The 14,023-nt window shown below is 33.5% G+C and overlaps 1 protein-coding gene across 1 annotated transcript in view; it reads left to right on the top strand.

Annotated features, from left to right (window-relative positions):
• LOC129233126 (CAD protein-like) overlaps positions 1 to 14,023 on the top strand; it is a 165,253-nt gene that overhangs the window by 76,151 nt on the left and 75,079 nt on the right. Inside the window, exons 24-26 of the mRNA XM_054867189.1 lie at positions 2,040 to 2,258; positions 8,440 to 8,604; positions 11,260 to 11,442. Coding sequence (XP_054723164.1) covers positions 2,040 to 2,258; positions 8,440 to 8,604; positions 11,260 to 11,442 — 567 coding nt within the window. The remainder of the gene's footprint in view (positions 1 to 2,039; positions 2,259 to 8,439; positions 8,605 to 11,259; positions 11,443 to 14,023) is intronic.

Below are 14,023 nucleotides of genomic sequence, written 5' to 3'. Positions count from 1 at the left end.
GAAATTCTCAAGGCCTGTTAAGCACCATCGCCATCTAGTGAGGCCATGATTGGAGTCATAGCATAGAGTAAAGAAATTATATAGAGAGGATACGATAGTTACTTCAATAGCTGGAAGTTGCACCGCTGTATCCCAAGATCCTTAGCTTCGTGAGATACATCTTGATTCAAAACACTCCATTATGGAATCTCAATTGATTGTTAATTTAAACTTAGACGTCGTTGCAAGTTTACGAAGCACATTTTCGAAATTGCATTAAAATATTGTAACGGATTCGGTGTGACTTCCACTTTCTTGAAATGAAGACACAGTTCTTGAAAAAAACACAGGAGCTTTATTTACACTATGTACAGGAGAAATCGTTAACAACTGCTAAAATAATCATCAGCAATTAAGCAAATATCACTCAACACCGTAAACTCAACGGTGACACACGTATTTACTTCCAAATACGCAAAACACAGCGAAATGCCTCGCAATAAACAGAGCTAATACACTCTCAGTACAGCTTCTCAATCGAGACGACTTTTTATCAGGCGGGACGGCTATTTATAGACATCGAAAGAGACCTCTCAAATATTCCAAACACTTCTGGAAAATAGTAGACCGTTATCAAATTTTATCAATGAACAAAAAAAGAAATAGGGGGGTCGTATACTTTAGCCATGTGTTAAGGGGTTGTATATTCATTACGGGAAACTATTTACAGGTTACGTTACTACAATAATTACTATTTACAGGATTTGTAACAATATGAATTAAAATGCAAACCATTCTGCCAGCTACTTTATACAGTCCCTTTGCGAGATTGGTTTAAACTATTCTCGATAAGCGACCATGTTATCGTAACCACGCCCATCATTGCACGGCTGTATCCCGAGATCCTTAGCTTCGTGAGATACATCTTGATTCAAAACACTCCATTGCTGAATCTCAATTGGTTGTTAATTTAAACTTAGACATCGTTGCAAGTTTACGAAGCACATTTTCGAAATTGCATTGAAACATGAATTAAAATGCAAACCAATCTGCCAGCTACTTTATATGGTCCCTTGGTTTAAACTATTCTCGCTAAGCGATCATGTTATTGTAACCCTGCCCATCATGCTGTATCCCATAATTCCGGCCTTCAATTTCGTCTCCTTTTTACCATAGATACAAATACAAATACAAAAGTGACGACCAGCAACAGGCTCTGGGCCCAGCTAGACTGGTCCTAGTCCATTTACAATCCCCAGTGAAGATCAATGGCCCTCTTAAAACTGTCTACTCCCTTGCTCATTACCACCTCTTCCGGTAAGCTGTTCCAAGGTTCCACTACCCTGCTAAAATAATAATTTTTCCTGATATCCATGTTAGCCTGAGATTTAAATAGCTTGAAACAACGACCCCTCGTCCTGTTTTCAGTGCTAAACTTCAGCCCCGTAACATCTTTCGTTTTAATAAATTTAAACAGCTGAATCATTTGCTCAAGACTGTACATTTTTGACCCTTCTAAGCCTGGAATCATAGTCTAAGTGAGAAAGTCCATTTATTAGCCACGTAGCCCGCCTTTGAACCCTTTCCAATACATTAATGTCTTTCTTAAGATAAGGAGACCAAAACTGAACAGCATACTCCAAATGGGGTCTTACCAAACTTCTATACAAGGGCAGAAGAACTTCTTTAGATTTATTTGAAATAGATCTATTGATAAACCCAAGCATCTTATTGGCTTTGTTGCTAGCGATGCTGCACTGTTGGCTAAACTTTAAATCCTGACTTATTAGGACCCCCAGATCAGTAACTTAGTCTGCCTGACTAATGACTGAACCTTGCAAACTTGTACACTTATTTCCATGCCCTAAATGTAGCACTTGACATTTCCCAACATTAACAGCCATACCCCATTTATCAGCCCACTCCGTAATATGATCTAGATCCTCTTGCAGCTGATTTGCTTGTTAAAATGCATAGCAAATGCATCTTAGATTGCATAGATGGCTCTATGTATATTTCTTTACTGTATGTATTATAGTTACCGTCCTTTCTCCCCCTAGGAAATCGATGTGGATGCGGTGGCCTATAATGGGGAGCTGGTGTGCATGGCTGTCTCGGAACATGTGGAAAACGCAGGTGTGCACTCTGGCGATGCCACTCTGGTCACCCCCCCTCAAGACCTGAACGAAGAAACTCTGGACAAGATTCGCTGCATCTGCTTCGCCATTGGCATGGCCCTGGAAGCAAATGGACCTTTCAACATCCAGCTCATTGCTAAAGTAATGGGGCCGTTTCCGAAATTTTAAAAGTATTTTTTTACGAAAGCGCATATTTAACCCTTAGTAGCCTGATTTACGAAAGTGATTTATTTTTAATATTACTGTGTTTGCTTGAGGGTCTAGATGAAAGGAAAAATAGTTTAAAAAAATCACAATATTTATTTTACAATATTTACAATACACAATATTTTGTATTCAACAAAACTTTTAGTAAAATGTGTTTACTTGTTCATTTTGCCGCGCGAGTAATATGTCATAGATAAAATAAAACGATAATGACATTTGATTTTTTTAAAAATTTCGTTGGAAAGAATATTATACAACAGTAAAATACGTACAGCCAACCTATAAAAAAAAACTAATAGTAATGTGAACATTCGGTTTAAAAGATTGGTATCAACAAAGATTGGTATCAAAATTGAAACTCTAGGTTATTAAGGGTTAACCCCTTCCCGCTCGTTCCTGTGAAAAATGCCTTGCTGGGGTTTCGACATCCATTTCTCTCTCCCGTGATATTGCCGTGCTGGGGTGTGCAATATTAACGCGACGAAACTATTAAAACTAATTCATTTATTTTGCCCGGAATACATTTTATTTTTTTCTTTGTACACTAGATGGCAGCACCAGTCCATTTTAAATGTAATTGCAGAGATGAAGAAAGGAAATTAGGTACTAACTTACCAGATCGTGACGTTCGCCTCTGTATCTCAAGCTTTGAAATTTACCACACAAGAAAGATTTACTTATCTTTACTTATATTACAAAAAAAAAAATTGATAAAATTATTTTTTAATGTTTAAAAGACGTACTTCTTAAATTTTCGCTGCTTGCTTGGGCTGGCTTGTTGACTTTTCATAAAATTTAAAAAAAAAAATTTTAATTTCAATTTAAAAAATATTGAAAATGAAAAATCGAATGCACATGTTCTTCATACACTTATTTTTATATCATTTTCTTAAATAAAAAAAAAATACACTTTTATGACCGTTTTCTTGAAAATTATCCGATCGTTAAGGGGTTAAGAGAAAAATCCTAAACCGGTTTAATGATGTGGAATGCATTTTATGTTTAATGATGTGGAATAATAGGGATCCTTTCCAAAATTTTAAAAGTACAGTTGACTCTCCGTTTAACGACGCTCTATTTAAGGACTTTCTCTATTTAATGGCGGCTTTTCACGGTCCCAGATGGACCACTGTAGTGTTAAAAGCATTCTACTTAAGGACGATGTTTTTGGTCCTTTGAAAGTCGTTAAACACAGAGCCAACTGTATTTTTTTTCCGAAAGAGCATGCTTAAAAACATAGGATCTGACAATTTTTTTGAATAATTTGTTTAAGTTTCATGTTAAATAAAAAATCACTTAAATCGGTGTGCTTTCGTTGTTTACGCTTCTGTCCAATAACAAATAAACGATGAAATGCCATCATTCCGTGTTGCCATTCACAGACCACAATATTTTATTTGCTTCTTTACTTACGTGTATTTGCAACAATAGGGTAGTGTGACCAGATTTTTCAAGCTAAAAGTCAGGACACATGACGAAGGTGGGGGGGGGGGATAGAGTAGTTTTTTTCCGCAGGCTTAATATTTTACGTAACAGAAAAATGCCAAGAAAAATCTCAAATTTACCAATAAAGAACTCAAGTCGAAAATAATTTAATAGTATTGATGTAAAGAATATTGCATCACACAACAAATTTATTAATCAAAATTATTATTTTCAGTTGTACTTGGAGGTAGTTCAGCGTATTAAACATTAAAGAATAACATTTTACATGGCGTTCTTACGTTTACTGACAGCAAAAAATCGAAAAAGCGTTTAAAAAATCTTGATTGTATGTTATATTTCTTGTGTGATGGAATTTAAACAAAACGGGACTTTTTCGACAAAGCGGGACACTTTGGCGGGACAGTAAGACAAAAAGCGGGATGTCCCGCCAAAAGCGGGACGTCTGGTCACATTACGATAGGGTTGATAGCAAGCGTCGACCGCAATTTTAATTCGCCTCTTGATTATCATAACCTGAAAACGCGATAGAAAGATGCGGCGAAGTGCATCACTTGTGACCAGGGTTGGCTGGATTGGACCCAATGGTTTTTTTTGAAAAAACCCATTTAAAAAAACCCATTATTTAGCCCACTTTTGGGTTTTTTAAAATTTTCTGAGAAGTTTTTAAAAAAAACTAATTGATTGAAGCGCTTTTACAATTTAAACTTCATTTTTATTTGTTCTTACCGCAGACAGTGGAGTAAAAAATGAATTTTGAACTTTAATAGTATTTCTTAACTCATTAACGGCATTAAAAAATACTTCAAAGATTTTAAATAAATATATTTAACTTTTTTCTTTAACTGGTCAATAAATAACTCAAATTACCTTGACTAAGTCCTGTCACGTCTGATTTTCTCAATATTTGTAGATTGTACAGAGGAAACTATTCTAGCTAAAAGGCTTTCATGTGAATTATTTTCTGCAAACCAGCACATCACAAAGTTTGAATAAACAATGTATATTTTTTGGAAATTAACAGGTTTTACAAACGGTATTACAGAAAACAGAATAGGATGTACAGTATTTTCATTATCTTACGACGAAAAAATTTAATATTTCTCACTCTATACACAGAAATAGAAAAACAGGCAACATAAAATTCAAAGAAATGTCTTGATTAAGCTGGAATTCAGTAAAAAAGGATTTAAACTACTCGAGGTTCTACAGTAGTTTTGCATAACAAAGTAAAACGCAATAAAGTAAAATGCAAAAAAAAAAAAAAGTGTAATTAAAAACGAACAATAGATTTTATCACTCGAGAAGTAACTTTGCCCTAACTGTTGGTAATCATGGAAACTAAAAAATCTGAAACTTCACCGTTCTTGGGTTTCGTCGTCTTTTTTACTTTTCTTCAGAAAATGCTGAATTTTCCAGCTTTTTTTACCCCAAGACAATTTTTGTGCTTTGTCCATATACTTACGCTACAATATGCTACAAGCACCCCACATTTTCCCTAAAAAAAGACAAAAAAAAAAAACCCACATTCGTTTAAAAACCCAGCTTTAGTTGGGTTTTTTTGGGCTTTATTTAATAAAACCCAAAAAACCCTGGGTCCATGGGCTTTTTAAAAAAAACCCGGGTTTTTGCCAACCCTGCTTGTGACGTCATAAAGACCATACCTTGTTTGAAAAATCTGACATTTAAAAAAAATAATTAAAAAATAACTTGGGAAAAGGAAAGTATTTTCTGGGTACATTTTATTTATTTATTTATTTATTTATTTATTTTTTTGCTTATTCTATCGATTTCAGTGACGAAAAGTAGTACTTTTGACTGAAGGAAACAACCCCATTAATGATTGCGTTTTGTGAATTTATAATTGCTGTGGAGAATTTTCTTGTGAATATCAGCTTCTGATTTCCTTTTCTATATCAGGGTTCACATGCGACAGGAAGACCTGGAAAAATATTGAAAATGCAGGGGAATCAAAAATCAACTAAAAGATAAAATTTGAAAATTTCCTTAACAACTTTAAAAGTGCAGGAAATTTTTTTTCTTTTTATTTATTTATTTTTTTAAAATTGAAATTGCAAAAATCAATGGCCAGTTATATACACTACTGAAAATAAACAATACATAATAAATAAACAAAATAGTTACAAATGATAATTTTAATTCAAAGGTTTTTTTTTTTGAGGAGGGGGGGGGGGGTATTTAAGTATAAATGTTAAAATGTCTATCAAAAAAGTAAACATTATTTAATGTTTCATTTAACATGCATATTTCATTTTATGCAAATTTAATTTATTTGAGATTAGTCATCAGTATTTCTTATTTCACTTTTGCATTTTTTATCTTATCAGGTTTAAGTACAGAATCTTTTTTTCTTTTAATAAAAAGTTAAACACAAATAGGAACTAATGTTGTATACCCCACCCTTGGCGACTTTTTCCTGTTGGCACTAAGGAAGTGTCGCCAAGAAAACGATGTATGACGACATATGTCGTACATCGTTCTTAGCGATGCTTTTTTAGTGCCAACAGGAAAAAAAATCAGATAAAAAAACATGATCAAAGCACTTCAGAACACAATATACATAAAAACAACATAAAACCACAACAAAAACATCACGAATATACGCTTCAAAAATACGAGAAACTAGAATGGTTTTGTACGGAAAGATGAATTACTAGAAAGCATTTAAACTGCTTAAATTGACAAATTACTATAACAGCTCACCAAAAAATATGTACCAATAGAAATAAAAGCTATTTTCCAACATGCATTTTGTCGAACAAAAACAATTATCATACTCTGCTAAAACAGAGCAAAGCGATTCAATATGCAATGTTTAAAACAGAAAACTTCCCCAAAAAATAACTATTTAGCCAAAAAAAAAAAAGCTTAGTTATTCAAATTTTGATGTATGAAAAGTAAAAATGTCTCGACAAAACATCCCAAATATAAACAATACAAAAATACCATACATTAATTTGCTATTCAAAATTGCTTTCGAAATACCTACTAAAAATATCTATTAGTTTACATAAAATAACACCTTCATATTTTTTATATAGTCGTAGAGTCAACTTATTTTCAGAAATTCAGTACCTAAAGGATGCAGGTTTACAGAATATGCTTGAATAGTCCTGGCATCGATAAGAATTAACTTTAAGAATAAAATAACTGTACTTTTTTTGTAAAATATATTTGCATGCAGTAGATATAAAGTTAAAAACTACAAGAAACCCTCAAAATTTTGTAAAAACGTAAAAAATTTCGGAAGTGAGAGGTTTTTTTTTTTAAATCCTAAAATAAAAACTTACATTTTTGTTGTGTAAATTCTCACACTCTGTCTGAAACACAACATATTAAATAATGGCGCCTTATAGAGACACACCCCAAGTTGGATTTTACTTTGAATTAACGGTCAAATTTGAAGAAACTGGCACTTTCTAATAAATATTCATCAAAACACAACTACTGAATCCAAACCAACATAAAGTAAGCTTTCCTATAAGGTATCTTGCACGAAAAAACAGGAATCTATATAATGTTGACTGCTAAGAAGTAAACAAGTTTGAACAGATCTAAGTTTGCCTTCGGGTTGCCAAACACAAGTTAGTTTAGCCAGGGATGCCATGCTTAAAAAGTTATCGCCTCATTGGCGAGAAAAGTATTTTATTTTTGTGTAAAAAATCGGATGTCGCCAAATGGGGGGGTATATCACATCTGTACCCATAAATATTCACTCACCCTGGTATTGTTTCAGTTTTAATGAATTCTTGTTGACGTTCCCTTATTTTTATTTATTTATGACTTTTTTCCCCTTTGATGAAGCCATGAAACTACCGGGATGTTAATGTTCTTATACAAATATCAGTGTTGGCTCGTTTGTAATACTGAAAAACCATACATGTATAGAATCCCCTCCCCCCCCCCCCCCCCTTCAGAATGCAGTAGAAACCCGGTCAATTATGTATTTTTCTTTCTAATTTGGCATCAAAAATGTTCCCGAAAATAACTTACTAATTGATTATTTTCTATGCAGTCAATAATATTGTTAAACATTTTTTTTAATAGATGCTCTTTTTATGTTTTTATATTATTAATTGGTTGTAATGGAGGTAGGAGTGATTGTGTTCCGGTATTTTACCGAATTTCCGGTATTTTCAGAACTATTCCCGGTATTTTTATGTCCGAAAATACCGGAGATATGTTTTTTTTTGTTATGCTTTTATCTTCCTACCTTGGCAATCTTTTTAAATTATATAATACTCATCAAATATACCTGCAGGAGCCTTAAGACCTATCCCTTAAGATGGACAAATGTCAAGATAATTTGAATAACACCAGCTCAAAAGTAACTTTGTAACCCATTAAAAATTTAATCAAAGGTACACACACTATTTTGACTCAGAACTATTTAATACATTTAACACAATGGCAAAGGTGCACTTAAGTAATAGGGGCCAAAGATTCCCCCCCCCCCATTCTCGCTTTGAAACTTTCAGGTATTTTTTGATGAACTCACAATCACCCCTGAATGGAGGTTACTTTTGTGTTCTTATATGATTAATTTGTTGTAATCTTGCAAAACTTATTTAAATTTTTATTCATCATTTTTATATCTTATGAACAACATCCTCACATTTATTTCGTGTCTTTTTTAAATTTTTCCAAATAGGATAATCAGCTGAAAGTGATCGAGTGTAACCTGAGAGTGTCTCGTTCCTTTCCCTTCGTGTCCAAAACCCTGAACTGCGACTTTGTCGCTCTGGCGACTCGAGTGATAATGGGTATCAAACCGGAACCCATGGAAGTGCTGAGTTGTGGGAGAGTTGGAGTTAAAGTAAGAATGCTTTTATAGTTCCTTTTATAGCATATGACTAACTGTTGTTCTAAAATTTCCCCCAAAGCCAAAAGAAAAGACACCCTAGATGAACACGGTAAGGGTTTTTTACTTCCTTTTACTAAAAAGGAAGTATTGTATTTGCGAAAAAAATTTCACATAAAAATCGGCCTTCATTTCCATTTTTCTCACCCCCCGAATGAATGTTGAGTTTTTTTTTTTCGACCCGATCACACGTGGATATGTGCCTAGGAACGTACAGACACCCGAAATATCCATTTTGACGATCCCCGAGTTAATGACAACAAGTTTTCTCGTGACGTCTGCATGTACGTATGCATGTGCCTATGCACGTCACATAACTCAAGAACGGTACGTCCTGGAAAGTTGAAATTTGGCACGTAAACTCCTAGTGCGGTCTAGTTGTGCACCTTCTTTTTCGGTAACATTCGGATGCTCCAAAGGGGGTCTTTTGTCCCCTTTTGGGGGGAATTCATCGTTAATTTCGATGTAAACTCAATTGATGTTATAATTTGGCAGACACTTGGCGATATATCGCCAGTCTTTTGGTCGCCAAGTTTTTCGCCAACTTGGCGACAAATTTGGCGATTTTTTTTTTAAAATCTGGTTTTGATTTGGCTATTGCTGGTGATATTTAGAGAGTACGCGATTGAATCAAATTAAAACTGCCAGTAATGGGGAAATGACATTAAATTGGAGTAAAAGGAAGTCATGTGATGCACACACATCAGCTCGCTTTACAGTGTATTGAACAAAAACGAAAATCCTTCTTTTACCGTGTTGTATCAAAACCATGAAGTATTAAATTCAAGTTTCGTACTGTGTTATAATAATCGCAAATTTGGTACTGTCTAATATCGAAAACCGTGTTGTGGAAATACTGTGTTACACGAAGGACGCCTGTACATCTGAAATAACCAGTTATCAACATCCATTCTGAATGCAGGGTTGCCACACACCTTGGAAACATGGAAAACCTGGAATTGTCGGGGAAAATGAAAATCACCTAAAATGATCAGGGAATTGTCAGGGAAAATCAAATTACTGAAATTTCTGGAAATGTTGGGGAATCCTTCCCATTTTTTTCGATCTGTTAGGTAAAACCGCTGCGTCATTTATTAATGCTGAAGTACAGTAAATGTCGCATTCCAAGTATGCGAATTATCCTGTTAGGCGATAGAGAAAAAATTCAAGCTCATTTTTAAGGACTGAATGTAATAAGGTTACAAAAGAAAGAAAAGAAATAGCCATACAAAATCATAAAGTTCTGGTTTATGTCACTACATTTTATTTTGCTTCTTTTGAAGGGGGAGGAATCCAATCCAAGCCATGCTTAACTAGAAATTACTAGTATTTTCTGCAATGCATCTGTAGCCTTATTAGTATTTTAAGGTCTTTCATTCTTTTTTTCCATGAAATGAATGATGTTGACAACAATTTAAAGTCTCAAAATTTTTGATTTTATTGGTTAAAACTTTTTTCGAAATCATGCCAACATTGAAACTGTGGCTTTGCCGAAAATTGCTTGGTGTGTTTGCAGCGTTAGAAATCAGTAAAAAATCCAACTGGTCCTTAGGACCAGTCAACATGAATATGTACTGGTTCTCAACAACCTCACTGGTCCGCTTTAAATTAAACACTAAATATATTTATATCAAAAATTATTTACATTTTATGATGATTACATTTCTTAAGTTTTCTTAAATATAACTGTTTTATTTTTAGCTCATTGATTAAACATTAAATAAATGACTTAACTGTTCAAAATGGTAAACATAATATTAAATAACAATGTGAACACTTAATATTAAATAACAATCCAAAACAGATAAGCACATTTTTCTACTGATGAGGATTTTTAATGTACTTGAATGTTTCAAATTTAAAATTTTTGTTTGGCAAAGTCTGGCAATAAACATTTAAGTCTGCCAAGTATACGGTCTGAAAACAAATTTCATTAAACAACCCTTAAAATAGGCAACTGAAAAATTGAATTTAATTTGATCATTTTTACTTAGTTTCAAGGACGTTATTTTCAAATCCAAGTGTGATAAATATTGAGTAAAATGTTCATGTGTGATTTAAAACTATATAAAACTTTTGAAAAAGAAAAAAAAAACTAATTGTAAAAGATTTCAACCAACTGTTTGACTAATAAATAGCTAAACATTGGCTAGGCAAATGCTTTTGAATTTTTCTAGCAGAGTGTGATCAAAAATAGATAGTGGTTGGTGGTCCCAGGGACCACCAATTATTTTTTTATGGCGGTCCGAGGCAGGTTTTACTGGTCTGGGACCAGTGGACCAGCAGTAATTTCTAACGCTGGTGTTTGTGATTTCAGTCCTTTTTTTTAAATCAATGTGATTAAATTTTTAGTTTGTCTTAACTTAACCCAAATACGGATTACAATTATTGATAATTTTTAAGCGTTATTTGGTTCACAAAGTAGATTTGCTTATATAAAATATATGTTGTATTGGTATATAATAACACAAGTTGGTATTCATTAACCTGAAATTTTTTTTCTAAAAGCAACTGGAAAACCTGGAAATGTCAGGGAATGTCATTCTTGAACTTCTGTGGCAACCCTGTGGACGGCCCCTCATTTGAATTTGGATTTCTTTCTTTTTCCAGGTTCCCCAGTTCTCCTTCTCCCGATTGGACGGGGCCGATGTGACCCTGGGGGTGGAGATGGCCAGCACGGGAGAAGTGGCCTGCTTCGGAGAGAACGTCTACGAAGCCTACCTGAAGGCCCTCGTCAGCACTGGCTTCCACATCCCCAAGAAGGCTGTCCTGCTATCCATCGGCAGCTACAAGGTCGGTATCACTTTCGCATGCGATTAAATGAATAATTAACTAATTAATGTAAAACACCAGTAGTGGCCATTTTGAAACGCAGTACAGTAGAAGACCATTATAACGCCGACCTGTGTTGTCTAAGACAAATAATTAACTGACAATGAAAATGTAATTAGCTTGTTTATTATAGCATTTTTTACAGAATACTAAATATTTATATAAAGTATACTTAATCAAGATGCAACTATAAAATAAAAGAAATAAAAGTTGGCTCATTCTGAAAAAATTGTTTTAGCAAACATTTAAAATCTTAAGTTTTGCAATCCAACATTTGTTTTTTATTTACTTTTCACCTTATAAATCAGAAATAACATGGAGAGACATAACTAAAATATTAAAGTGCATTATTTATATTATATTGTCACTATTTCTTGATTAACAATATAATGCTTCTTTATTTGCAATTAGGTTTTTGCCATTTTTTCCATTTTTGCCGGTTTTTTCCATTTTTGCCATGGTTTTTTCCACTGTCCCGGCAAAAATACCCTTTTGCCGGCAAAAAACCCAACCCTGTTATAAAGAAATGAAATGTCTGGATTTCAACGGGCCAGGACATACAGTAGAAGACCGTTATAACGCCGACCTGTGTAACGCAATTCTCTATAAACCGCACAACTTTTCAGAAGTAAACAATAGGTTTTGAAGTTTAAAAAAATCCCTCTGTTTTGCTTTTCAAACATAAAAATGGTTAGGCAAATTAAATTTTGAAAGTTTTTCATCTTTCCATCTTATTTCAAAGCGTTTAAATTGAAAATGAGTACTCATAGTAAATAGAAAATACCAGATGGTTCTTGAAAATGCAGCTGTTATGCAAACCATGAAGCTAGCAGAAGGGCAGGATTTTGATTGTGAAACATATTTATTTGTGAATGACTCATTGTATAATTAGTGCTTTAATACTCACTGCAGATAAAACTCATTCTGAAGTGCTAATATATAGATATATTTTGAATACAGTAGAAGATCGTTATAACGCTGACCTATGTAACGCAGACCTATATAACGCAATTCTCTATAAACCACACTACTTTTCAGAAGTAAACAATAGGTTTCGAAGTTTAAAAAAATCCCTCTGTTTTGCTTTACAAGCACTAAAACTGTAAAGAAAATCAAATTTTGAAATAGTTTCTCATCTTTACATCTTAATTCAAAGATTTTAAAGGAAAATTAGTACTTGCAGTAAATAGAAAATACCAGATGGCTCTTGAAAATGCAGCTGTTATGCAAACCATGAAGCTAGCAGAAGTGCAGGATTTTGATTGTGAAACATATTTATTTGTGAGTAACCAATAGTAATATTGGTGCTTTAGTACTCATTGCAGACAAAACTCATTCTGAAGTGCTAATATATAGATATATTCTGAATGTTAGTTTCAAAATTTGAAATGATCTGTATAACGCAAAAACCTGTATAACGCAAAAGCTCTGGTCCCGAGGTGTGCGTTATAACGGTCTTCTACTGTAGTAGTGGCCACAGTGAAGTATATTTTTAAACTGTGGGTCTGCAATATTAATTGACCCTCTTGAAACTCAATGAGCGTTTTATAGCTCAACGCCCTCTAAATCTTTTCAATTTTTAAAAATGCCAGATTTTTAATTTGTTCAATTTTTTTCTGTTTTTTTTAAATCAAACCTCATATTTGATTCAGCAAAAGCCACTCCAAAATCCGAAATTTTCAGTTAGTGGCCGTCTGACATTCTCCCATCTGAAGTATTTACATCATTTTAAATTCAAATAACTGGTGAATGAAATGGATTCAATACGATAGTTACTTTAAGTACCAACACAAAATCGCATTATTATTGTTCATTTCTTTCTTCAAATTACAAAAGTAAATTTGAAGTGGCCACTACTGGTATTTTACCTTAGTTCATGTTCCAGGGCCCAATACAGGCTGATTTTGCTACCGTTTTTCAGTACCTTCACAAAAATCTTATTTTGAAATCGGCACTTTCACAAAAATCAAGTAATAAAATCAGTAGTTTCACAAAAACATCAAAAATTTCACAAAAATTCGCATTTTAAAATATAAAATTTGTTTCTCTATTTAAAACAAAATATACTCATAAAATAAAATTATAAGGGGTTTATATGAACAATCGCTTAAATAGAAACCTTTTTGTAGTATTTTAACTAATTTTTAGCTGTTTCACACCAAAGTGTATTTATGCAATATTATCGCAATCTTTAAACATCTGTTTTAAGGAACCATTTTTCTCATAATTTCCTATATTGTACACAGTACATAGATCATTAAACTGAAATTACGATGGTATTTTTCACTTGTTCCACTACTTCTTTTACAAAAATTAGGATGCGTCTAAAATTTCACAAAAACAATGCTGATAAAAAAAAACTTTCACAAAAATAGAATGATGCAATACTTTCACAAAAATAGGTAGCGAGAAAAAAAATCCTGGATTGGCCCCTGTGTTCAATAATTATTGACCATTTAGATTGCGTTCGCATACCTCGACGGGTAACTGATCACATGACAGCTAATGATGTCTGCACATGCTGAAGCATTGGAGCACGGCC

Source organism: Uloborus diversus, unplaced genomic scaffold, assembly GCF_026930045.1.
Source record: "Uloborus diversus isolate 005 unplaced genomic scaffold, Udiv.v.3.1 scaffold_18, whole genome shotgun sequence".
Classification (NCBI taxonomy): Eukaryota; Metazoa; Arthropoda; class Arachnida; order Araneae; family Uloboridae; genus Uloborus; species Uloborus diversus.
Note: the sequence above shows the minus strand (reverse complement) of the source record. Positions and strands in the feature narration are given on the sequence as shown.